A 24995-nucleotide genomic window follows, 5' to 3' on the forward strand; every position below is an offset into this window, starting at 1 on the left:
CTTATTCATCAAATTTAAAAGAATGTGTGGAAAAATTCAAAAAATTTATCTGACTGTGTTTTCAATCAGGTCAATACCGGGGCATTTCTTACCACTGAGCTTTGCCACGGCAGATCCAAAATCCAGAAGTGAAAAGGGTTCAATGTCTGATGGTAATTCGTACTTTTCATTATCATGACGTATTTTCATTTGTTCAGGTGAATCTAGATTCGATATATCTTTGGGGAATAGGTTGTTAATTATGGAATCCACCGTAGACATCCAGTCTTGAATCTCTTGACCATCTACTTCAACTGTGTTATAAACATCTCCGCAAGCCATTTTGTTCCTTAATATCCGGTAAAGCAAGCCCCATGGTTTTTTATTTCCTATAGCCGTTACAAAATTTTTCCAACTTTCTTTTGAGTTGGAAATTGCCTTTTGATGGTTTTTCCTTAGAGTACTGTAAGCTTCCCTGAAGGTCCGAACATCCTCGGCAGAAAGACGCCTGTGTCGCTGGAATTCTTTTCTAGCCTGTAGAACTTGCTTTCGCAGGTTACCTAAGTCTGAAGACCGCCAAGGAACAGAAGTTCTTGTCTGCTTTCTTTTGCCTAAATACTCCATTGCCAAATACAGGTGGGTCTGGGCGAAATTTGTAATTTCCATTGCCGTCGTCATAGCGTTTAAACTATCTAAAACAGCTTCAGAGAAAATAGTGAGAAGATAATCTCTGAATTTGTTCCATTTAATGGTATTCATTGAGAAACGTTTAAGATCGTGTAACTGTGAATCATTATATTGCTGTCGTGGCTTCAAACCAAATACAATAGCGCAGTGGTCGCTATTCACAAGGTTTGGAATAATATCCCAGTTAGTTAGAATTTCATCTATTTTAATCGTGGTAAGAGTGACATCTATGTTTGATTCGCCATTCACAGTAGAGAATGTGAACGGCTTGTCAGGCAAAGTTTGCACACTAAAGTTGTAGGATGAAATTAAATCCGCTAGAGCTATAATCCTCTAGGGGCGGTAAAACCGCTGTGCCAGAAGTTGGATTTGGCATTTAGATCCGCTGTTATAAGATTTTTAGAAGCGAAATTAGTACATATATTGTCCAAACGATGACGAGTCAATTGTATGTCTTCACTAGGCGGACAGTAAACAGATGCAATGTAAAAATTTATGAAAGGTGTAGAAATCATTAAACAGGTCGGTGTCCGTGCACAGACCTGTAATGTTGGTAACAACCAGATCATTGTTTATAACAACTATGGCACTTCTTGGAGGTTTGTCAAGCGAATGAATAATTCTTGCTGACGTGGGAAAACCCATAACTTTGTGTGCCCTACCCCCTACCTGCAAAGAATGAAAGGGTTCCTGTATGCAAATAATATCAAAATTATTTTCAAATGCTGTTATTCTAATCTCATCCATTGCCACTCTACATTGCTGACCAGTTATCTGAAGAACTTTTATCCCCTCATATATAATATTACCTAAAATTGGATTCTTATAGGCGAACGCTGTTGCTGAATTTGAACAATTATCACTCATGTTCTGCTGTCCGTAAGTTGTACTGCTTTTAAGTATTCTGGACATTTGGCATCCCTTACAGAATGATTGTAATCTCTACCACGTCTCTTGCAGTTGATACATTTTGGAGATTCTTCTTTATGGGGACAATCTCCGTAGACATGACCACCCTTTGTACAGTGTCCACAAGAAACTGCCTTATGCGAACAAAATTGTGCCGAGTGGCTATACCCCAAACAACGGAAACATTTGCTTACAATCGTGAACTTACGGAATCTGTGTGTAAATCCTAGATCGATTCTATCGCTATCTAAAATATACCGCATCATGCGACGACTGAATCCAATCACCCAATTAACCACCTTTGCACCCGATCCAGAACTAAATCTGAAAGTCACCTCGTCTTTAACTTCATCTTGTGAAGTTAAAGACGAGGTGTCATAGTGTCTTAAGTTTTTAACGAAAATATCAATTCCTCCTTAGCATATTCACGAGGGACACCATATATTAACGTTGTTGGATCAGATAACCGAAGTTTCTCCATTGTAAGACCTCTCTTTCAAAGCAGAAGCAGAATAGATCCTATTAGCATCCACCGAATTGGTGGTCTCCACAAGGAGATCCCCCTATTCCTAAGGAGATGGATGCATTTTACTTTCATCTCCTTGTGGTCACGCTTAATGACGTGTGTCACCTGCTTTATATCCTGACTGGAACTCAAGGAAGAGTCCTCAGTAGGCCTAAAAATAATTAGATTTTGTGGATCAGCCACACCTCTAGGAAATGATAAGGATCTATCCTGATTTGCACAGTCAGTCCTCTGTTTTGATCTTGGTTTATTCTGGTTGATAACAGGATCAACCAACTTGAGATCCTGCCGCACTACCTCTGCATAAGACTTCTTATGAAGTTCAATCTGGCAATCTAACATTTCTTTTATCCGAGAAGAACTCTTCCCCCATATCCCTAGCGCGTACCTTAAGGCGCTCATTGTCCACAACCAAAGCTGTAGTCACCGCCTCGACGGGGCCCCCTCCGTAGCCAGGTGGGCAGGAGCAGCAGTGCTTAAGCACACGCTTCTTGATTAGACCGGGGTTCGAGCCCGTGAGCCACCAAATACGGAGGATGCGGAAAGGTCAAGGAATGACCACCGCATATCACCGGAGAAATATGGCCTTAGTTGCTAATGCTCCTAAAAAAAAAAAAAAAAAAAAAAACAACCGTCAGCACAGAGACCATAAATTCTATTACACGTTGGTTTTGTTATTTTACTTCTATCTTTAGACATTAGGAAAAATAAAGCCCATATCTTAGTCAATGATATGGTGAGGGGGGCCAAACCGAGGTTCCAACCATTATTAAAAATCTCTTGGTCCTCCCTACTACAAACATTAACTATGTTCTTCCCTGTATCACTTGGTGAATCAAGAACTGCATAGCCCTCACTGTTCTTGGCTGTACTAGCTCCAACTTCTTTAACGAGAGACTGGCTGTTCTTATCTTCTTCATCTTTCAAAGTCTTATTTTTAGAAGCGAATAAGAATGTCGTGGTAAGACAAAATTATCCAATTTTGTTTTAAGTTTAGTTTTGACTTTTTCCCCTTTTGTAACAGTTTTAGGGGTCTTTGATTTCCTTTTACCTTTACGCTTTACTAGTGTCTGAAAAGATCCTTTGTTAGGAGACACCTGTTTTGTTGCAAAATCAACAGAAGAAGAATATGCATCAGAAGAAAATGAATATGCTTGAAATTCCTGGGACCAAGTAATATCTCGGTCTTCTTCTGACATTGTTTATTAAACGAGTAATTCAGAACACAACAAATTAATTTCAACAGTTTAAAAATATATGTCTATATAAATGCTTTACCCGACCCGGGATGAAATCTGCATAAGTGTTGAAGAATTCATCAAGGTCGGTTTACGGGTCTCAACCTCTAACGGACAGGGGGCGCCACAAAATTATTTACAAAATGAGTAATTTCAAGTAGATTCTTTTCCTCCAAAGTAAGATGCTCCACTCCAAAATTAAGAGAGTTATAGCCACTTTAAATTTCTTTAAAAGTAGCCCAAAACGAGCCCCATGTTAACCAATGGGACATTTTCCGAAATTTAAATGTGAAATCTAGCTAATAAAGACTGATATATTCTCAGTATATAGGGACATATAAATATTTAATCTCTTCTCCCTAAAGGGGGGCTACCCCAAAGCCAGTAAATTTCCAAGGCAATAAAATAACGTCTCCATTTTGCGTAATGTTATTTCAACGGGACTATACAAAGTCTATGGGAATTTTCCCAAGGGATAATCCTCTATAGTGAGGCCATGGTCTATATATGTCGCTATTAGAGTTCGATGACAATTTCCAAACACCGATATCTTCTCTTCAATACCGACAATAAAATTTTATCCTATGACTCACCGAAGTTATCTATATCCATGTCATATATTTTATAAACGTAACTGCTCTTTAAACCACTCTTATATATTAAAAAAAAGTAAATTCCATAAGCATTTAAGACAACCATCACTAGGCCACCCCCCTCGACGTGGGCACCTGTACGTGATGAGGGGATCTCCCAGTGACGCTGCTGGTTTTCCAGATTAGCATCAATGGGATTTAACGCCCATACCTTGGTTCCAGGATTACATCGTTGGAATCCGGCGTGTGCAGCCGTGCGCCGCGACCCGTGGAATTCGGAAATGGGATCCTGGTGGTTGAGGGGGTCTAGCCTTAATACACCACTTTGGCCCCTGCTTTGACAAGACGGGTCGTCCCTGACCGGCCCGACTGGGATCAATCGGCGGGTGGTTCTTACTGCTAGGGTCAACTGCGTTCCAATAAGTCTCCCTCCCTTTAGTCCTGGGACAGGATCAGGGCTTATTGGAAAAGTGGGTATGGTGCTTCTAAGCGAACTTGGCATCCCCTTCGTGTGCACAGTACCTGCTAGTTCACGATCGGGCGTCTCCTCGTAGGGCTTCGTGGTGGGTGAGGTACTTAGGGCATCCGAAATTATCTTACTCCCATGAATACTTTAAATCCTTCTTCATGACACCATGACACCAATTCTGTCAAATGACTTCATGATAATGACATCAATTCTGTCAAAAGAGCCAGAATCGAGGAGAAAACACCATCTGTGACACCTCTTTTCCCTCATACTCCATTCCACCGGAGCGCAGTCAATTGGGAATTTGTCACCTTTCTTTATCCAGAAAGGATTAGAAGGGATGGCAGGTTCCCCCAAATCGGTAAAACAGCTGCGTTCTGGAGATATTTTATTCGAAGCATCAAATACAAACCATGCTGAAAAAAATTTTGGAAGCCACGTCTATAGGGGGAATACCCATCGTAACCCCTCACAAAACTCTGAACTCGTCACGAGGTGTCATATCAGAGTGGGACCTTCACGTTTCTGAAGAAAATATTTGCTCTGAATTAAAAGGAGTGACAGCTGTGAAGCGAATATTCATGCGAAAGGATGGGAATCTCGTACCTACCCGAGTTCTCATTCCTAATATTTAACACTCCACGGCCTCCAAGTTCCATCAAGGCAGGGTATTTGAATTGCCCAGTGAGGATTTACGTTCCAAACCCTCTGAGTTGTTTTAAATGTCAAAAGTACGGCCACTCACAAACGGCTTGTCGTGGTAACCCTGCCTGTGCTCGATGTGGTGCTAATGATCACGAGAGCAAGGAATGTCTAGCTCCTAAGGCTAATTCTACTAACTGCCAAGGAGAGCACCCTGCAAACTCTCGAGCATGACAGCGGTGGAAGGACGAAACGGAGATTCAAAAATTAAAAACGGAGCTGAGCATCTCCTACCCAGAGGCCAGAAAACGCATCCAACCAATAAATAGCGGGAAGCTTTCATACGCCCAGAAATTTTCTGGTAAAATTACCATTGCCACCCAAACTGATATGACTGTTCCCACAGGGACTCTTTTACTCCCATTGCCCGCTAGTTATTGAGTTCACTAAAACCCACCCAAAAATCGCAGTCAGTTGCCACTCCAATATGGGTACCTCCCAGTGCTCCAGCGTTAACAACAGCGAGCACTAAATTAGTATCACAGAAAAGTGAACTGTCCACTTCAGGGCAAGAAATAATGGATGTCGAGACCAAGGAGGTACATGATGAGTCAGTCTTGGAACACTTTGCGGAGGAAGAAATGGACACAGGACAGCGTCCATACTTCCCCAGGAAATATAAATCCAAGACTGACAAAATTATGCCCTCAGCACCTCGGAAGCTGCCTGATGGACCCAGCAAGTCCAAATAATGGCTAAATTCCTACAGTGGAATTGTTGTGGATTCCGACAAAATACTGATTACATCAAGGCACTCCTGCAAAAGCACAAACCAGCTTGCTTTTGCATACAGGAGACTTATTTAAAGGCAAATGATGACCCCCGCTATGCATATTTCATTCGTAAGGATAGAATTGTGATGGTCCTGCTCGTGGAGGAGTCGCAATCCTCGAGGGCCACGAGATACTATTTCAGCCTTTGCAGCTTACGACTAGCATTAAGGCTGTAGCAATTCGCCTTACAGTGGGGTTCTTATTAACTGTCTGCTCTATTTATTTGCCACCTGGCATTGACATCCCCCAGAAAGACCTTGATCTTATAATGCAATTGCCTTCCCCTTGTTTAATTCTTGGGGATTTATGAACATACTAAAATAAAAATAAATTTTCTGTTTATACTCCGGCACGACAACCAAGTCAGTAGAGTTTACAATAAATCGTCAATACAAATTTTTATCGTATTTAGTAGTCACGGGCTTGAACCCCGGTCCACTCAAGGAACGCGTGCTATGCATTCTCGCTCCTAACCACTGGGCTACGTCAGGCCTACTACTCTGTGGGGTAGTGCAGACATCAATGGAAGGGGACGAGTCATAGAGCATATGCTCACTAACAATGCCCTCTCCCTCCTAAATGTGGGAACAAACACCTTCCACATGCCTGCCTGTACATTCTCTGCCCTCCTCTCCTTCCTTCACTTACTTGGGAGGTAGAAGAAAACCCATATGGAATCACTTTCCCATGACAACCACTAACTATTGGTAGACCGTGTTTGCCATTTAGTTTACCGCGGAGGAAGATTGATCAGGCTGACTGGAATGCCTTTCAACATCTGGCAAATCTTGACATCGCTACAGTCAGTCAGGAGCCAATCAATGATGCAGTCATGTATGTCACAGAAACTATTGTCCAAACAGCTGCAATTGTAATCCCAAAATCATACAGCCGGTTTCCACTATTTCCCAAACCTTGGTGGAATTCAGAATGCACGGCAGCAAAAAAAGCACAAAACAAAGCCTGGGGGATATTCTGCCGATATCCGATGACTGAAAATTTAATATCATTTAAACATGCACGTGCGAAAACGCGTTATGTACGATGTCAGAGCCATAGGAAATCTTGGATTCGTTTTACATCGTCCATAACTCAGGCTGCTAGCTCAAAAGTAGTCTGGGATAAGATCCGGAAAACGAAGGGAAAATATCCACCATGTCCTTTAGTGATCCTCGAGCACAACGGATGTTCAATTGCAGATCGAACTGCAGTTGCAAATACTCTAGGGAAAACATTTTCAAAAATCTCTGCAATAACATCTTTTCCCGCAGAGTTTTTGGCCCTGAAAAAGGAAAGTGAGAAAAACCCACTGAACTTCTATTCAAAAGGGCTTGAATCGTATAACAAGCCCTTCTCACAGGAAGAGTGAAATGCAGCATTCTTTCTCACGCATGCAAGTGCTGTGGGGCCCGATGACATCCACTACGAAATGTTAGAACACCTCTCACCACAATCTAAGGATCACCTTTTAATTTTGTTTAACAGAATTTTTATTAACAAACAATTTCCGGATTCCTGGCGAAAGGCTATTGTTCTTGCTTTCCCAAAACCAGGAAAGGATCCTAGAAATCCAAGTAAATATCGTCCTATCGCCTTGATACGCTGCTTGTGCGTGTCAGAGCGATAAGTCCTGGAAATAATGGTTAATGCGCGCCTTTTATGGTATTTGGAAAGAAATTGTCAGCTTTCCAGGTCTTGTCGTGGTAACCCTCAGTGCGGCTTCCGAAGAAATAGGGCCACTTTGGAGCATTTAATCCCATTAGAAACGTCCATTCGTGATGCTTTTATTAAATCCGAGCATCTGGTAGCAGTTTCCTTTGATATTGAAAAAGCGTACGACACAGCCTGGCTATTTGGAATATTAAATGACCTCTATAACTTTGGTCTTAGAGGTAATCTTTCTCTTTTTATTAAAAACTTTCTTTCGAATCGCCAATTTCAAGTCCGTTTAGGAACCACCCTCTCGCGAGTATTCTCTCAGGAAGAGGGAGTCCCACAAGTATCCATTCTAAGTGTCAGTTCTCGATAACCAGCTAAACAGTGATCACTTACCGATTCTTTGCAATATTCAAACATAAGTAAACTTGACTCCATTGCAGCGATCTACTTCGAAATTCCGTAAGGCAAACTGGCATAAATATTCCTCCCTAATCCAGATTGATGAGATAGTCCATTCCCAGCCCATATATCCATATATAGTGTCACTGATCATATAACGAATCAAATATTACAAGCTGCAAATTCTGCATTACCTAAATCTTTACCTGGGAAACGCAAACAGATCCATTACTGGTGGAATCAGGAATGAACACAAGCTAAACAGACAAAAATGGAGCTTGGAATTTGTTTCGCAAATTCCCTACAACTGCTTGATTTTAAGACTCAAGGCCAAATTCCGCTAAATAAGAAGAAAAGCAAAGAAAGACGCCTGGATAAGTTTTGCTTCCACCATAAACAACGACACGGACAGCAGAGTCTTCTGGAAGAAATTTAAAGCACTTAACGGTAAATTTGTTAAGTCTCCAGCCTCAATCCTGAACTGGAAAGGGCAGGAATTGTCCGCTCCAACAGAAATAGCAAACGCATTAGCTGAGTCATTCGCTAGTATATCAGCAGTGTCCATATACAGCCAAACCGTCCAAAAAATTAAGGCATCTGCAGAACAACATAAAATAAATTATTATACTAAGGCATCTCAACCGTACAATCAGCCATTAACGCTAAAGAAACTTTTGGAGTCTCTCAACGAAACATCAAGTACTGCTGCCGGCCCGGATCGAGTATGCTATATAATGTTAAAAAAGTTAAATAATAAAGCAATAAGTTCCCTATTGAAATTCTACAATTGAATATATTTAGAAAATACTTATCCACACTCATGGCGTCACTCAATTGTACTGGCCTTTCCGAATCCATTGAAGTATCATACCATACCGAATAATTACAGGCCGATATCGCTGACTATCTGTTTAGGCAAAGTCTTAGAAAAAATGGTGCACAGGCGGCTAACGTAGCTTCTGGAAACAATCTGCCAAACCGAAATCAGTATAGATTTCGGTAAAACCACTCAACCTTAGGTGTGATGATTTTTTTTTTTTTTTTTTTTGGTAGTTGTTGGCGCATAGGCTTCTGTGGCCATAATGCACCTCCCAAGGTTTTTGCAGTACTCTGATCCAAGCCCGAGGCGGGAATCGAACCCGCGACCTTTGGGTTGCTAGGTAGGCACTTTACTCACCCGGCTAGCTCGGTCGGCGGTGTGATGATTAAAGCAGAAGCAAACATCTGCAATGCTTCATTAGGAGACAACATCTGGTTATGGTCAATCTCGATATTGAGAAAGCCTTTGATACCACTTGGCGATATGGTATCCTCCAGGATCTTTGGTCTGAGGGGGAAGTTACCCCAATTTATACAAAACTTCCTACACTACAGAACGTTTCAGGTCAGATATAGTAAGTGTATCCAAATCATTTGAACAAGAGGAGGGTGTACCGCAGGGTTCCATCCTGAGTGCAACACTATTCAGAATAAGATTTACAAATATGACACAAAACATACCAAAAACTGTTGAATCATACATGTTTGCCGATGTCCTCATCTCTTTTCAGTCACAAACTATGAATGCCATTCAAAGGCAACTTCAAATATCCATAGCTAGAATCGAATTGTGGGCGCAATGGCAGGGCTATTCATTAGCAGAAAATAAATCGTCTGCAATTCTTTTCTGTAAAATACGAAAATTACATCCAGATCCTGAAATATATTTAAAGAACAGTCTTATTCTTCTTACCAACAATTTTCGTTTATTAAGTTTATATCTAGACAGTAAACTTAATTTTTCCAATCACATAGCCTACCTTAAAACGGCCTGTCTAAAGAAAATAAACATCTTAAGAGCTGTTTCCTCTAACTCCTGGGGTGCTGATAGACACTCCCTCTCACATCTTTATAAAACTTTAATCCGGTCCCGCTTAGATTACGGGTCACTTGTCTATGACTCTGCAAGAAACAGTTCCTTGTTACGTCTGAATACTGTTCAACATAGTGTTCTAAGGATAGTCACAGGAGCTTTCAGAACGTCTCCAATCCACAGCCTGTATATTGACGCAAATGAACTGCCATTGCACATCAGAGGAAAATCCTTACTATGTAGCTATGCTGCAAAAGTTAAAAGTATTCCATCTCATGCTTGCTGGGAATACCTGTTTGACCATCAGTATGAAATGCTATACCGTAATAAACCTAATGAAAACCGCCCTGCGGGAATTAGATTCCAAGAACTGATGCTCAGTTGGAATATTAACCTCCAGCATATCCTTGAAGACGTTGCTCCTCCTGAACATCCCTGAATTCTATACACGCCTCTCTGCGATAATTTCTTTCTGAGATGGAGAAAAGGCTCCCTGACAAACAACTTCCAGCAGCTGCATGAATCCCACGCCTTAGAAAACTCAGAAATTTCTTATTTATATAGATGGCTCCAAAACAGATGAAGCTGTAGGTGCTGCAGCAATTTCTTTTGCTTTTTCAATAGCTGCCTTTTCCTACAGAATGCGGTTATCTATACTGCAGAATTGTATGCAATAAAACTAGCTCTAGATAATATAACCAAGCAGCAATTCAAGAAAGCTCAGATATACACCGACTCCTTAAGTGCCGTCACTGCCATTCAATCTACTACTTTTTCCCAACATCCCATTCTGAAGCAGATACGGTCTCAATTATACCAATATCAAACATCAAAACAGTTGGTCACCTTCTGTTGGATCCCTGGGCATGTCGGAATCCCGGGTAATGAAAGAGCAGATCGTGCTGCTAAACATCCTACCAGTGGATCATTCTACCATCTGAAAGTTCCACACGCTGATTATAAATCCACTGTTAAAACAGCATGTAGGCTTCAATGGACTGATCTGTTGCAAACACAAGCGAATAATAAACTTTCATATTAAAAAAGAACCTCAGTTGTGGACTTCTAGTTTCAGGAAAAGCAGACGAGAAGTAATTTTGGCAAGACTCCGTATTAGACACATACAACTCATTTGTTCTTGCTTATGGGAGAAAACTCACCCCAATGTCCTTTCTGTTAGACTCAGCTAACAATCAAACATATTCTAATAGCATGCCCTAAATACTCAAGTAACCGGAAATGCAGTTTTTATTCTCCATCCAATCTGCCGGAATCTTTAATTTTACTACACAAACTTGGAAATAATGCAAATTTCGAAGCACTGTTTGGATTCTTGAAAAGCATGGAAAGTTACAATATGGCCCAGGAGGCCCTTGTGCCAAAAAACCCATAACTCCTATATATAGTTTACATGCCGTAGCATACGAACCTCCTATCTCCATCAGAAGACAGCTGATACTACGCTATGGATATAAAATTAGATCTATACCAGAACTGGCAGATTCTTTTCGCATCACAGCTGAGTAGGTTATACAAAACCGCCGGCGCCTCCGTAGCCAGGTGGGAAGGAGCAGCAGTGCGTAGCACACGCTTCTTGATTAGACCGGGGTTCGAGCCCGTCACCACCAAATACGGAGGATGCGAAAGGTTGGGGAATGACCACCGCATATCCCGGAGCAATATGGCCTTAGTTGCTAATGCTCCTAAAAACCAAATAACATAACATAACATAACAAAACCGCCCTACTGCAAATCGTCCTTTGGGTATGAGAATAAAACTCCTCTTAGAAGAACTAAATTTAACCTTAGACAATGTGGCGCTTACCCTCCCATTCTCTCTTACTCCTTGGAACATCACTCCACCTCCATGCGACTTGGACCTTCATGAATGGAATAAATCTACTTTACATAGAGAATTTCTTGAAACTATACCATGCAGCAGTGGACCAGTTTTCCGACTTCGTCATAATACATACTGATGGAAGAAAGAACGATGCCCATGTTGGAATCGCCAGTTTTCCGAAACACCACATTAGCATAACAATTGTCATGTGAGGTCAGTATATTCTCTACCGAACTAGTAGTAATTCAGGTTACGCCGAATTACATTGAGTCCTCCGATATTTAAAAACAGCGTGGTTTTCTCAGATTCTTTAAGTGCACTTCAAGCACTAATCACCATGAACATTACTTACCCAGTTGTGATATAAATAATCACCTCTTTGGGAATGAACTAGCGGACAATGCTGCCAAATTTACTAATTAACCACCCGACAAGTGGAAAGTCCCTCATGAAGACTATAGACCAATAATCCAGGAAAACTGCATGTGTCAGTGCCAGTTATCATGGCAGCAACAGCTTAACAATAAGCTTCGAAGTATTAAACTAAATCTTGAGGGATGGCCTTCAAGCTTCCGTTCAATTCGACAGCAGGAGATTATATTAGCTCGTTAGAGAATAGGCCACATTCCATTCATAACCTTACTCATTGTTATCTCTTAAGAGGAGAGACTCCTAATCACTGTAACACTACACTTTCCTTGAAACATATTTTTGTCGAATGCACAAAATATTCAAGAGAACGCCAGAACTTTTTCACTACTGACATAACGAAGGACCCTCTTACACTTGCTTCAATCTTGGGTAATAAAATGTCTCAAGCACCATTACTTTTCTCAAAATGATTAATATATATCACCTCCTTTAGATAATAGAAAATAATTTAAATAAATAAATTTTCTGTTTATACTCCGGAACGATCAAACGGTCAGAGGAGTTCACAAGATATACAGAATACAAGAAACAGCACCGTATTCACCAGTCACGGGCTTGAACCCCGGTCACTCAAGGCACGTGTACTTATACACCCGCGCGCCTGACCACTAGGCTACGGCGGCCTAGTTATGAAATTAACTCTACCTGCAAGAAATAACATCTATACTTACCATTGTATGGCGCGCTATTGCCACAGATGCCGATGCGCCAAAAAAAAAAATCCCCAATCAACTCAGCACATTGCCACACAGCAAAATTGGCAAACTTTATGCTATTTAGGTTTAATGATGAGTTTGTCTTGTCTCACAAGGCTTAAAACATACTTACACCAATGTTTTCCCTCGTTTTTCTCCTTAATGTGCAGTCATACCTCAGAAATGCTGGCATTACAGTGTTGGACTGGCCCGGTTACGGTGCAAATTTGAACCCTATTGAAAATTGCTAAGTACAGAATGTCGTCTGTAATTGCTCGGAAGAAGCCTACAAGTAAGATTCAGCTGCAGGAGAGCATTGTAAGGGTGTGGTACCACGAAATTGGGCAACCGTATATGCAGAAGTTGATTAACTCTATGCCAGATCGCTGCAAGGCTGTAATTGCAGCTCGAACAGGAATAAAAAAATATTGAAGACTTGTTTTTCTGATTTACAGTACATAATACTATTACGTTTATTTGTTATTTCAGTTTGTATACGTAAATTCAATAAAATGTATGTTTGGTTGTCACGATTTCCATTAATTACGCATTTTACCCTTTGGGAAGATATTTATGGCAGTTAGGTTTATCAGGTGGAGTCTTTTTATTGGATTTCATTCACAGAGATATGTATTCCATCTAACAAATGCATTTCGAACATTTCTGCAACCCATAATGCAGCGCAAAACACATTATGTGCAAAATTCACAAGTGATGCAGTTTTTTTGTTCTCCATTGTATGTATACAATATAAATTCACTCAAACTTATTCGTTATAAAGTGACAATCTGTAGTTACATTTACGAATTTTACTGTCTTTTGTGATGTTCCAGGTGCACAAGGGAAACAGCCAGTGACTATGTAGAGTTCTCCAACTTTCGGACTGTGGACAGGAAGATTCCACGACATTGTGGCACCAGGTCTCCTAAAGTTATAGAATCTGATGGGGATTTTTTTAGAGTTACTTTTAAGTCCAACGATAAGTTTGATGGCACAGGATTTGAGGCTTTCTATCAGTTCAGAAATTATGTAGGTAAGTTATCCACTTTCTGTTCAACACTACTGTTTTGTTTTTTTACCTAAAACGAAATGAATCCTAAAATTTCCGGAACAGATAATTAATATAGGCACGTGCATGATAAAGGAGTAATGATTTCGTTTAAAGTTTGAGATATATATAATAAAATAAAAAGTTAGACTAAACTCTTAGAAATACGAAAAGTGGCTCCTGCCCCCCATTTATGTTATAATTTATCATTTTATGAAAATTATAAACACAAGTAATAGAACCTACAGTGCTTAGTATCGTGCATGGATTGAAGACTGAGAAGACAGATGATATTTATTGATATTAGACTTAAATTTTTGTAGATTATAATTTTCAGAAAATAGAGAAACGACGATTGACCCAGAAAAAACTAATAGAATGGATAAATGAGGAAGAGAAAAGTTGAGTTTGGAGTTGGACAGTAAAAGGATGTTGGCTGTCTGAACAGTGCCTATGAGAATATCTATAGAAAAGACATGCAGCAGAAATTGAACGTCCATGAGACAGAGAAAAGAGTGATTCCGTAAAAGTGGTCATTAATTAACTTGACTGCTCTCTTTTGAATAGTCTTCAGTGGGAACAGCCATAAATCCCATGATAGGTTGGATCTGAAATTTGTACACATTAAGTAATTGTTTAGTAAAAAAAAGTAAGGCTGAGAATGGAAAAAGAATATCCATTTTTTTGGTGCAGAGGAAGCAATATATGCGATTTTCTTATGTCATTAGAGAGATACTCGAATTAGAAGTTAGGGTAGTCCCTAATAGAGATATGTGACCTTGTTTGAATCTAAATGCCACCGAATACCAGCATAGGAGCAGTGGACTAAGTTTTCTTAGTCCACTCCAGGCTATTTCCTCATTGTGAAATTGCCTACAGATTGGAATTTAAGGAATTGGTTATTCGATTAATTATAGCTGTTTATGCAAGGTAATGTCTCTCAAACTAGAAGATAAAACTTAGTGTGCTGTTATCAGCACAACTATTAATAGGATTTCCAGCCAGTAGAAGGTCATTAATAAAGAAGAGGAACATAGTGGAAGAACCTTGAGATACACCAGCATTAGTTGAGCTGGAAGATAGAGCCATCAGACATCACCCTCAGTGAGCGGTCAGAGAGAGGACTGGCTAATCAATTGCAAAAGAGACAGACTGCAGCCAATAAGATGATTTCACATTTTTGCCAAACATGATCAAAAGCTTACAATTGTCAAGAGAAACTGCTTGAATTTTGACCAAATTTTTCCATTAAATTTATCCGAAGGTGAAAAAATGAGACAATATATCACTAGTGGATCGACACTGTGGAATCCATATTGGCGATCCATTGATCAGATGGGAGGTTTGAGTTAATTTAAGAGTCGATGATTGATGGAATTCTTAATTTCTTTTGAAAGAGTGGAGGTTGGGTGCAGTGGGAAGGGTTTTTCACACTTTTCAGGAACTGGTCGAATATTAGCAACTTTCCATGAAGAAGGAAAAAGACATTGTATTAAGAAAGTGCCGAAAGTCGACACAACAGAAGCGCAGGTTTTGAGAACAAGAGGAGAAATGCTATTAGTACTTGCAGTTTTCTTGGCATCAACATTATTCAAAAATCTTCTATCTTCTGTTGAAAGACCAAGGGGACATTGAATGGAGTGCAATAGGGCATGGTGGAAAGTGATTTACCAAGATCGTCGATACAAGAATTAGAAGAAAAGTAGGATGCTAGAAAGTCAGCTGAGGATGCAATAGAACAATAAGGTTGTAACAGAAGTGGGAATATATGGGGATAAAAGTTATCTATTATTTTGGAAAGGTATCGGAATGCTCGACAACCATTTGGATTAGAAAAAAAAATTTTTTTTCTAATTGGAGCCTGTTCAAAGTCGAAGTTTGGAGTGATTAGTAGAATCGAAAAAATGAGAGAGGCAAAAGTTGAATTTAAGTGAATGGGGAAGAAAGATTAAGATAAAAGATCAAAAAAGAGGTTCCAGATGAGGAAATCTTTGACAAGGAAAAGCAGAGCGGGCGTATGGACACGTGCCACGTTTAAAGAGAATGGAATGAGAAAGAGTATTATTAGTAATGGCAAATGATACAAGGAAGCAAACCCCCCACCCCCCAAAGTAAAATTGCCCACCTCTTTCGCTCATCTAATGTAACAATTTATCTAAATCCTTCGAATTTATTCAAACTGCCTCCTTTCACAATACTCAGATGGAAGTTGCTCCAATAATCAGTTACTCTTTAGTTGAAAGCAAATATACGCACATCCTGCACCCATCCTTTTTCAATTTAAATTTGTCCCCGTTATGTGTGTTGTCTAAGGAAGAGTAAGAATGCCATCAGTATTTAGTTTACTGAATCCATTTAAAAGCTTAAACAGTCAGTTCTCCTTGCTTGTGCCTAGTTTACAGATGCTATTATTTGCAGAAATGAAGTATTTTGTGGTATTGAGTACCCTTTTGTTCCCTTGAACTAATCTAATCTTGTGGCTTTCCTCTGCATCTGTTTTTTCCCAATTGAGGCTTCCAGACCTTATATGCAGCACTCAGAGTGCGGTATAGATTATTGGTTTGAAATTTCCTTTCCCAAGAACCTCATATTCTTCAGATATTTTGACGACGTGTGTTTAATTATCTTTAATTTCTTGAAGATTTTGGCTGTCTATATACCAAAGAACTTTTGTTGGAAAAAAACAATTCCTGTGATAACGCAAAATCTGAATATAAGTATTAATGATGAGTCTACTATTAACATTTACACTAAACGTGATACATTAAATTTTAATGTGGTCAACTATCTATCATTGGCTATCAAATATTTCTAAAAACGCCCATTCTAACATCATCTCTCTGTGTTTAACAATTGCTACTCTTTATGAGACGATTTTAATTTGTCGATTAATAACACTAGAAAATTCTATCTTAAACTGATTTGAAAATTCATTTCTCCTATCTTACCTACAATATGATTCATAAGGCACTCAATATTATTAATTTAAAAAAATATTTCGTAATCAGATTTGTGTTAATCAAATTCTCCACTAGCTTACATCTTATCATTGTCCAGCAATGTTGAGCGTCTTATTTTCTTGAAGAAAATTTTTCCAACATCCTTTGTTTAGATGTGTATCTTTTGTAAGTAATACACCTAGTTGTTACTGTATTCTACGGTGGAAAACATGTACATATGAGTGAAATTTGCAGATTGCTTGTACATGAATAATGATCTTTGTAAAATTATCCACTGGGTGTCTTCCTTTTAATTTTTAAATTGGTTTTTTTTTTAATTCTTTATTTTTTTAGTGGTAGGATAATGACACATTATCGGTGATAAGTCACTAATTGGCCAAGACGCCGATCTAAATTATCTCTCCTATTCGACTATCATTTCAGAATACTTTTGCCTTTTTTTTTATTTTATTAAAAATTTCAATTTGGTTATGTTTTCCTCCCACGCACATTTTTTACCAGCTGAGATTGCTACATCTACATCCTTAAATGGCATTCTTTCTCCCACGTGATTCTTTTGACTCTTTTTCCCGTCCTATGGTTAGTCTCAATCATGCTATTTAAGTTCGCTTCTATAACCATACAATCCATATTTTCTTTAGTTTTAATTATCCATTTCACTGTCTTATTTACACATTCAATCTACCACGCTGTACATAATTTTGCTGTAGTTTTCATTTGTCTTTGTCTCAGTAATGCCTACATCTACCAGATGCTGCTTACTGTTTTTACTACCACGTGCTCCGTACCACTATTCCCACCACTGCTGCCTGTTACTCTGGGCTCTATCCGATATTAACAGTTCTTTGTTTTAATTTAGTTTCTGAGCGGTACATATATATATATTTTCCTTCTGTATATTTTCCCCTCTGTCTTGTCAACCGTAAATTACGTCTGCTTTCTATGTATCCTGCCTTATACTCTTATTTTTCATATATTTTGACGTCTCTTAATTTATTCCCCCATTCTTTCCCTCAATTCTGCTTATTAATTTTACTTTGCCATGGCACATTCTTTGTTAGAAACAGGACGCTATTGTCGTTTTGTTTTATTTTACTTTTCACCATTTTTAGTAATTATACTAACAACTTTCATCTTTCCTTTTTTGTCTTCCCCTTGTTATTTTATTTTCTCAGCAACTATTATTTACTACATAATACTTAATTTAAAAAATATATATATATATATATATATATATATATATATATATACGCATTCCTAATTACATTTTAGGTCAAATCTGTCTATTTGTGCTTGTTCTTAAACTTGTGGGGGCGTGAAATTTATGAAAAACTTTAAGGGAGGACCCAAATGTGAGAACCTCTGGCCTGTAACATGCACCTACTCTTATTTTTGTGTTCCAAGTACATAAGTTCTAGAAATCAGTCACAGTTATTCAACATTGCATTGCACTCAACTGGGTGCATTGCCTTACAGTTACCGAACTAAGACGAGTCAAATAAGTGGAGCTTGACAATTTGTAGGCGCAAATGGATACTTTTGAATTTGGAACTGAGGGTGGTATATTTGTTAAATGAAAGAAATAGTTTTTGAGAGATTTACGCTTGAAAGAGATCAGTAAAATGAACGACGAAGTTATATTTTCTCTGGCCCGAGAGACAAACTACAAAGGCGCAAACGTAAAATTATAGGGAGAAATAAGTGTCATGAAGCTTACCTTTGTGCAGCGTATTTTTTGATTACGTAAAAAATCGTCTGCTTTTGTGGTCGAGATGGAGAGAGTGGGTGAGTTCGAAGCTGAATTGGATTGCATCTTTTTTTGATGAGGAAAATATAAGTGAATAGAATTAATATTATTATTTATTATTTTTTCTGTCATATGTAGTAAAAAAAAAGTTCTCTTCGTCATTTAGCCATTAACATTAATTTCTCCTGGGTTGTTCTACCACGAGATCAAAGAAGGCTGGATTTATTGTTATCTGAAATTCGGTTTGCAAATTAGAATTTGAAGTTGTCTTACATGCCAAGTGAACACGACCATTCAGTAATCAGTCTTGAACCATACATATATATATGCATATTTGTGTTTTCTCTTTATAGTATATTTTTAATGTGCCAGATTAAATCTGTAGAAATAAAAAAGTTCTCGCATGTTCATTTAAAATTAATTTTTTTGTTTTTCCAGATCCATTTACTGTGAAGCGAGTGTCGGCGACTGCTACTTCCACTAGAGGTAAGACAATATTCCTTAAATGAGTATTGTTTGAATAGTGATTTGTGAAATTAAAACACTGTTATTCACGTTGAAGGGGATCCCCTCCATGTATAACAGTAAATGGTATTCGTAAACTGCAAAAAAAAAGGGTGGGCTGTCTATACTCAAAGTGCTGTAATGACAGCACTTTGAGTATAGACTGTACTAATGTTTGACTGTTGCACTTTGTATATACAAATAAATAAATAAAAATAATAGGAAAACCAAATTCTTTAGCTGCTCCTTTGCAGGTTAAGGTGTTTAACTGCGGTATGAATGTTTCGGCCATGTGTGTAAATGAAATAGGGCAACTGTGGGAGTGTGTGTGTGTGTGTGTGTGTGTGTATATATGTGTATATATATATATCCATCCTATGTACTCCTATAATAGTAGGGGTGTGTATAGAAATGTGTCGCACTTCTCTTGTGCGGTCATTTTTTGTTGGGGGGATACCAAAATGACCGCACTTGGGGATGCACCCAAACTGACTGTTCCCCCACTGCCTGCTCAACCCTTAGGTCGCGTGGCGTGGGATACTGACACTGGCTGCAGCTGGTCTGGCCAGTGTGGGATTCTTTAACCTGAAATTGCCTGATCGAGCTACCATCCTTCCCACATAGGATGAGCGTGTTTTACTGGACTGTTCTAACTGGATCTGTGTTTTAAATATATGCATTTATATATATTGAATAAGTGTAATGAATCATGAATCTATATCTCTAAATACGGTATCGAATAATATGACGGATGCCAGTTTTTGGCAGGGAATATTTAGGCTTGTTCCACTTTCCGAACGATCGAACAGTTTTCCATTCCACCTTCCTTCGTTCAGAAAGTGAAAAACTGTTCCTTTAACGGTTTCTGTTCCACTTATGAAGAGTTTTCTGTTCCACTTTCCTTTGTTCATTCGGAAAGTGGAAACTATTCGTTCAACAGTTTCCACTTTCCTAACGAAGGAACAGTTTTCCGTTCCGCTTTCGAGCAGTTTTCCGTTCCACTTTCCTTTGTTCGGAAAGTGGAAAACTATTAGTTTTCTGCTTTCTTAACGAACGAACAGTTTTCCGTTATACTTTCGAAAAACTTTCTGTTCCAATTTCCTTCATTCGTTCAGAAAGTGGAAACTTTCTGAACCTCCTTGTCCCTGATAGCAAAATTCCTATATATAATTGACAAGACTCCATGACCTGCTCTGGCCGCCCACCTGCAATGCTCAGAAAACTTCATATCTGACTGCACAATTACCCCCAGGTAATTTTCATTCTCCACTTCCTGAGTGTAGTAGCACACGGTTAGTACGTTTCTCTTGGAATACTGCTACCCATATGCATTACTTTGCATTTGTCAATGTTAAACTTCAGTTGCTACTTCTCAGCCCACCTGCCTAATATTTTTAGATCCTCTTGCAGTAGCATACTGTCTTTATTGTCATTAAGAACCCTGCCAACCTTTGTATCATCTGGAAACTTGGCTTGGCCATTAAGCCTGACATAACTTCTCAATATAATTAATAAATACGCAAAACAACAATGGGCCCAACACTGAACCCTGGGGGATTCACTAATAACATTAGCTACCAAGAGTCTCTGTCGTCTTCCACTGAACCATCCCTTTATCCATTGTAGCAACTTTCCCTTAATGACATACTGCTCCAATTTGTGCAGCAGTCTTCCATGTGCAACAGTATCAAAAGCTTTCCTGAAATCCAAATACTGCATATGATATCAAAATATTTTTTTACATACAGGTCCTTTGTGACCACATTGTAGTATTCAATTAAATTGGTCAGACAAGCCTCCCCTTAACAAACCAATGATTGTCTGATCTATTAATGCAGTCTTGTCTAGATGATCCTGCAATGCTTTAACTAGTGGCTCCGGTTGGACCCTGTACACCATAATGCACTACGCATAACCCTAAGAGCGTACCGTACTTCTCCAGTTCAAAGTCTGAAACCTATGAACCACCACCTCATCTCAGAAGGCAAGTCAACTTTTATCTTATGCAGCTAAAATGAAGTGTATTCCAAATCATCCGGTGTACAAAACATTACCTACACCTAATATTGGAAAATATGTACAGAATACATCCAACATCAAACAAATCAGCAAACATGCGCATCAAAGAGCTACTTGCAATTTGGTCTCTTGATTTAAACAAACTAGCTGTCATTCAAAACACACCAAGACATGAATACAATGTCACCAGTCTGATACCTACTTCCATATTTGGGGGAAGACATTCTTTACCAGGAAACAGCTTTCAACAACTACATGCTGCATATCTAGATACATATCCACAATATACGCAAATATACACAGATTGATCAAAAACCATGCAAAAGTAGGCGCGGCAGCAGTTTTCTGTGATACCACCATAAGACAAGTTCCCCCAAAAATATGTATCTTCAGAGCTGAACTACAAGCAGTGAAGTTAGCCGTGGACCAAATATGGCAGCAAAAGTTACACGGAGTCTGATCCTCACAGACTCCCTCAGTATAACACATGTAATACAGTGAGGCTCAACGAATTTCCATCGAACTCTGAGACACTCAAGTAACCCTGAACATTTCCTTAATAGAAAACGAAACGTTACCTTAGGTTGGATTCCTGGACATACAGGAATTAAAGGAAACGAATAAGCTGATCATGCTACAAAACTGCAATAGATACCATATCTTCAACCATCAAAATACCATATACAGGCTACAGACAACATCAAAGAGAACAGCAAGAAAGTGCCAAAAAATAGAGCGAGCAAACTAATAATAAACTTTTTCAAATTAATCCGGTTTTAAAGCAATGGAAATCCGGTGAAAGATGTCCGAAAAGAAGTAACCCTTGCCAGGTTAAGGACAGGGCACACATACCTAAATTATTCCTGCCTACTTAAAGCCGAAGAATCACCTCAGTGTAGTCAATGCCATGTACAGAAACATTTACTATTAGACGACTGTCCAGGCTTTGTGTTCCGCTTTCGAAGAGATGTGTTCCATTCCATTTTCCTTAGTTCGTTCGGAAAGTGAAACTGTTCGTTCAACAGTTTCTACTTTTCAAATGAACTAAGTTTTCCATTCTATTTGTGCTCCAATTTCGAACAGTTTTCCATGCCGCTTTCGAACCGTTCTGTTTCGCTTTCGAATACTTGTGTTCGTTGCCACTTTTGTTCGTTCGTTCGGAAAGTGGAAACTGTTCTTTCAACTCTTTTTTTTTTTTTTCCATTTTCTGAACGAAGGAAGTTTTCCGTTCCACTTTCTTCCGTTCCTTTAGAACATGGAAAACAGTTAGTTCAACAATTCCCATTATCTGAACGCACAGTTTTCTGTTCTGTTTTCGAATATTTGATTCCACTTTCCTTCCTTCGTTCGGAAAGTGGAAAACTATTCGTTCAACAGTTTTCCACTTTCATAACGAACAGTTTTCCGTTCCACTAGTGTTCCTCTTTCGAACATTTTTCGTTCCTCTTTCCTTTGTTCGGAACGTGGACATTGTTCGATCAACAGTTTCCCACTTTCCGTTCCACTTGTTGCACTTTTGAGGAGTTCAAGTTCTTTCGCTTCCTAATCAACTTTGTTCCAAAATTCGTTCTACCCTAGAACAGTTGTTCTGCTTTTGACCATTTTTACGTTCTGCTTTTGAATTCTCATTTCGCTTTTGAACAGTTTTCAATTCACTTTCCTTCGGTGATTCAGAAAGTAGAAAACTGTTCGTTCAACAGTTTCCACTTTCCGAACCAAGGGTTTTCCGTTCCACTTTCGAACAGTTATACATATGAAAAACTTTACGTTTCACTTTCCATTGTTCTTTCGCAAATAGAAACTGTTTGTTCACATTTGAAGAGATTTTTCGTTCTACATCTGTTTCACTTTTGAACTGTTTCCATTCCACTTTCCTTCATTCTTTTGGAAAGTGGAAGCTGTTTGTTCAAAAGTTTTCTGCTTTGCGATAGATCGAACAATTTTTTTTTTTTTTTTTTCGGTTCCACATGTGTTCCGCTTTCGAACAGTGTTCTGAACCAAAGAATAGTTTTCCGTTTCACTTACGAACAGTTAACCATTCCACTTTCAAACAGTTGTTACGCTTTCGAACAGCTTTCCTTTCAACTTTCCTTCATTCGTTCGAAAGTGGAAAATTGTTCGTTCAAGATTTTCCGAATGAGCGAACAGTTTTCTGTTCCACTTGTTTCACTTTCCTTTTCACTTCCCGTAGTTCGTTCAGAAAGTGGGAAACTTAATTCAACAGGTTCCACTTTCCGTTCCACTCGTTATGCTTTCGAACAATTTTCCGTTCAGCTTTCTATTGCGTTCCGCTTTCGAACAGTTTGTTTCGCTTTCCCACACTTATTTTTCGCTTTCAAACTCTTGTTCCGTTCTTTACTTTGTTCAGAAAGTGGAAACTGTTTCCGTTCCACTTGTGTTCCACTTTCGAACAGGCCCCGAGTGCCAAGCGATTGTGATCAAGCTTTTTCTCTGTTTAAAGTGCGATTGTCTAAAAACGCTTTATAGTTCTTTTACGTTCCTGTCCTTAAGAAATTTATTTTTTTAATAACATCTCCTGTTACAAAAGTTCTTGTACAGAACAAGAAAGGAAAGCTACCTTTCTTTATTTCTCATATTTTTATCAGTAACGCGTACTACTTTACGCTTGGCCACACCAGGTACTGCTCCTGCCTCTCCGTACGGGACCGGAAACCTTGGCAGAACAGTTAATCTCCCAAAGGCCAAAAGGAGCAATAATGGAACGCAATGTGTTTCCTCCTCTAGAGCCGACAAGCTATCGGCCAGACATAGAAACCGATCTTGACAAGTTGCAACCCAAGAGGTTTAAAACCAACTCCTCAGCGACAGATTTTCCTCCATTTCTCATAATGCACTCTTACAGATCAACCTCTCACTAAACTGGCTCTGTTTCTTATCCAGAAACACCTGGAAAGTCTTGCAGGAACTCCTAAGTCAGTCAAGCGACTGCAATCAGGGGACCTATTAGTAGAACCAAACAGCAGAAAACATTTTCGGACCATCTACTGAAATTTAAAAAGACTGCTGGAATTCCAGTGAAAGTTTCTCCCTATGCAACTATAAATACATCTAAGGGTGTTATATCCAGCTGGGATCTATTAAATGTCTCGGAGGAGGAGAGAAGTCGAGCTTCAGGAGCAAAATGTAATTGCAGTGAAAAGAATCATGATTAAAAAGGACAATGCAGTCACACCTACAAGGAATATTATACTCACTTTTTTATAGTATGAACCAGAGCTATAATGCTCAATACTTTCTACGTTGATATCAATATTTGTAAAAGAATAAGAGAACTTTACCTTAAAATAGGATACGTAGAGCACTTCCGTATTGATGCTCTCCAGAAATTAAAACGAAAACAATTAAAAAAAGCAAGTTTTACATTGCAGTAAGAAATAATTAACAATAATTAAAAATCAAATGAACACAATTAAAAATCAATTTAACACAAATAAAAATTAAGTAAAAAATTAATTTAACGAAAAAATTAAACTATTTTCCTTCCTGAAGCCTACAATGCTTTTGGACGGTATGTCGTGATCACAGGAATAGGGGTGAGCATGGAACTTAAATAGGGATTATTTGTCTTCGCGCATGCCCGTAAAGGACCACAAGTTGGAGATTGGATATGGCCGGCGAACATTAACCGAATTCTCATGTAATTTAATTTCGAGGGTTTCTGCAATTAAGTCTCCTATAATTACGTTGGACACTAAGTATCTTGGCCTCGTTAAACAAAAAAAAAAGTGTTTTTCATTAACGGCATGAAAGGCTAATTCTGATGCTACTTAACGAGAAGCACGAACTGAGGCAGGTGTTGATTAACACAAATTCAGAGGAAATGACCTAGTATACAGCATTTCTTGCGTGATTGCGACTCGTCTTATTAGTGTTCTGCGCGGTTTAATCTGAATTTTCGAGTTAATCAACACCGGCCTCAGTTCATGCTTCTCGTTCAGCA

General features: G+C 38.9%; 1 protein-coding gene across 1 annotated transcript in view; it reads left to right on the forward strand.

Annotated features, from left to right (window-relative positions):
* Window positions 1-24995, forward strand: part of LOC150088243 (suppressor of lurcher protein 1-like) — a 430079-nt gene that overhangs the window by 375438 nt on the left and 29646 nt on the right. The window contains exons 6-7 of the mRNA XM_090369404.1: window positions 13590-13789; window positions 18950-18997. Coding sequence (XP_090225530.1) covers window positions 13590-13789; window positions 18950-18997 — 248 coding nt within the window. The remainder of the gene's footprint in view (window positions 1-13589; window positions 13790-18949; window positions 18998-24995) is intronic.

Source organism: Mastigoproctus giganteus, chromosome 3, assembly GCF_048544385.1.
Source record: "Mastigoproctus giganteus isolate SK-2022 chromosome 3, ASM4854438v1, whole genome shotgun sequence".
In the NCBI taxonomy this organism is placed as follows: Eukaryota; Metazoa; Arthropoda; class Arachnida; order Uropygi; family Thelyphonidae; genus Mastigoproctus; species Mastigoproctus giganteus.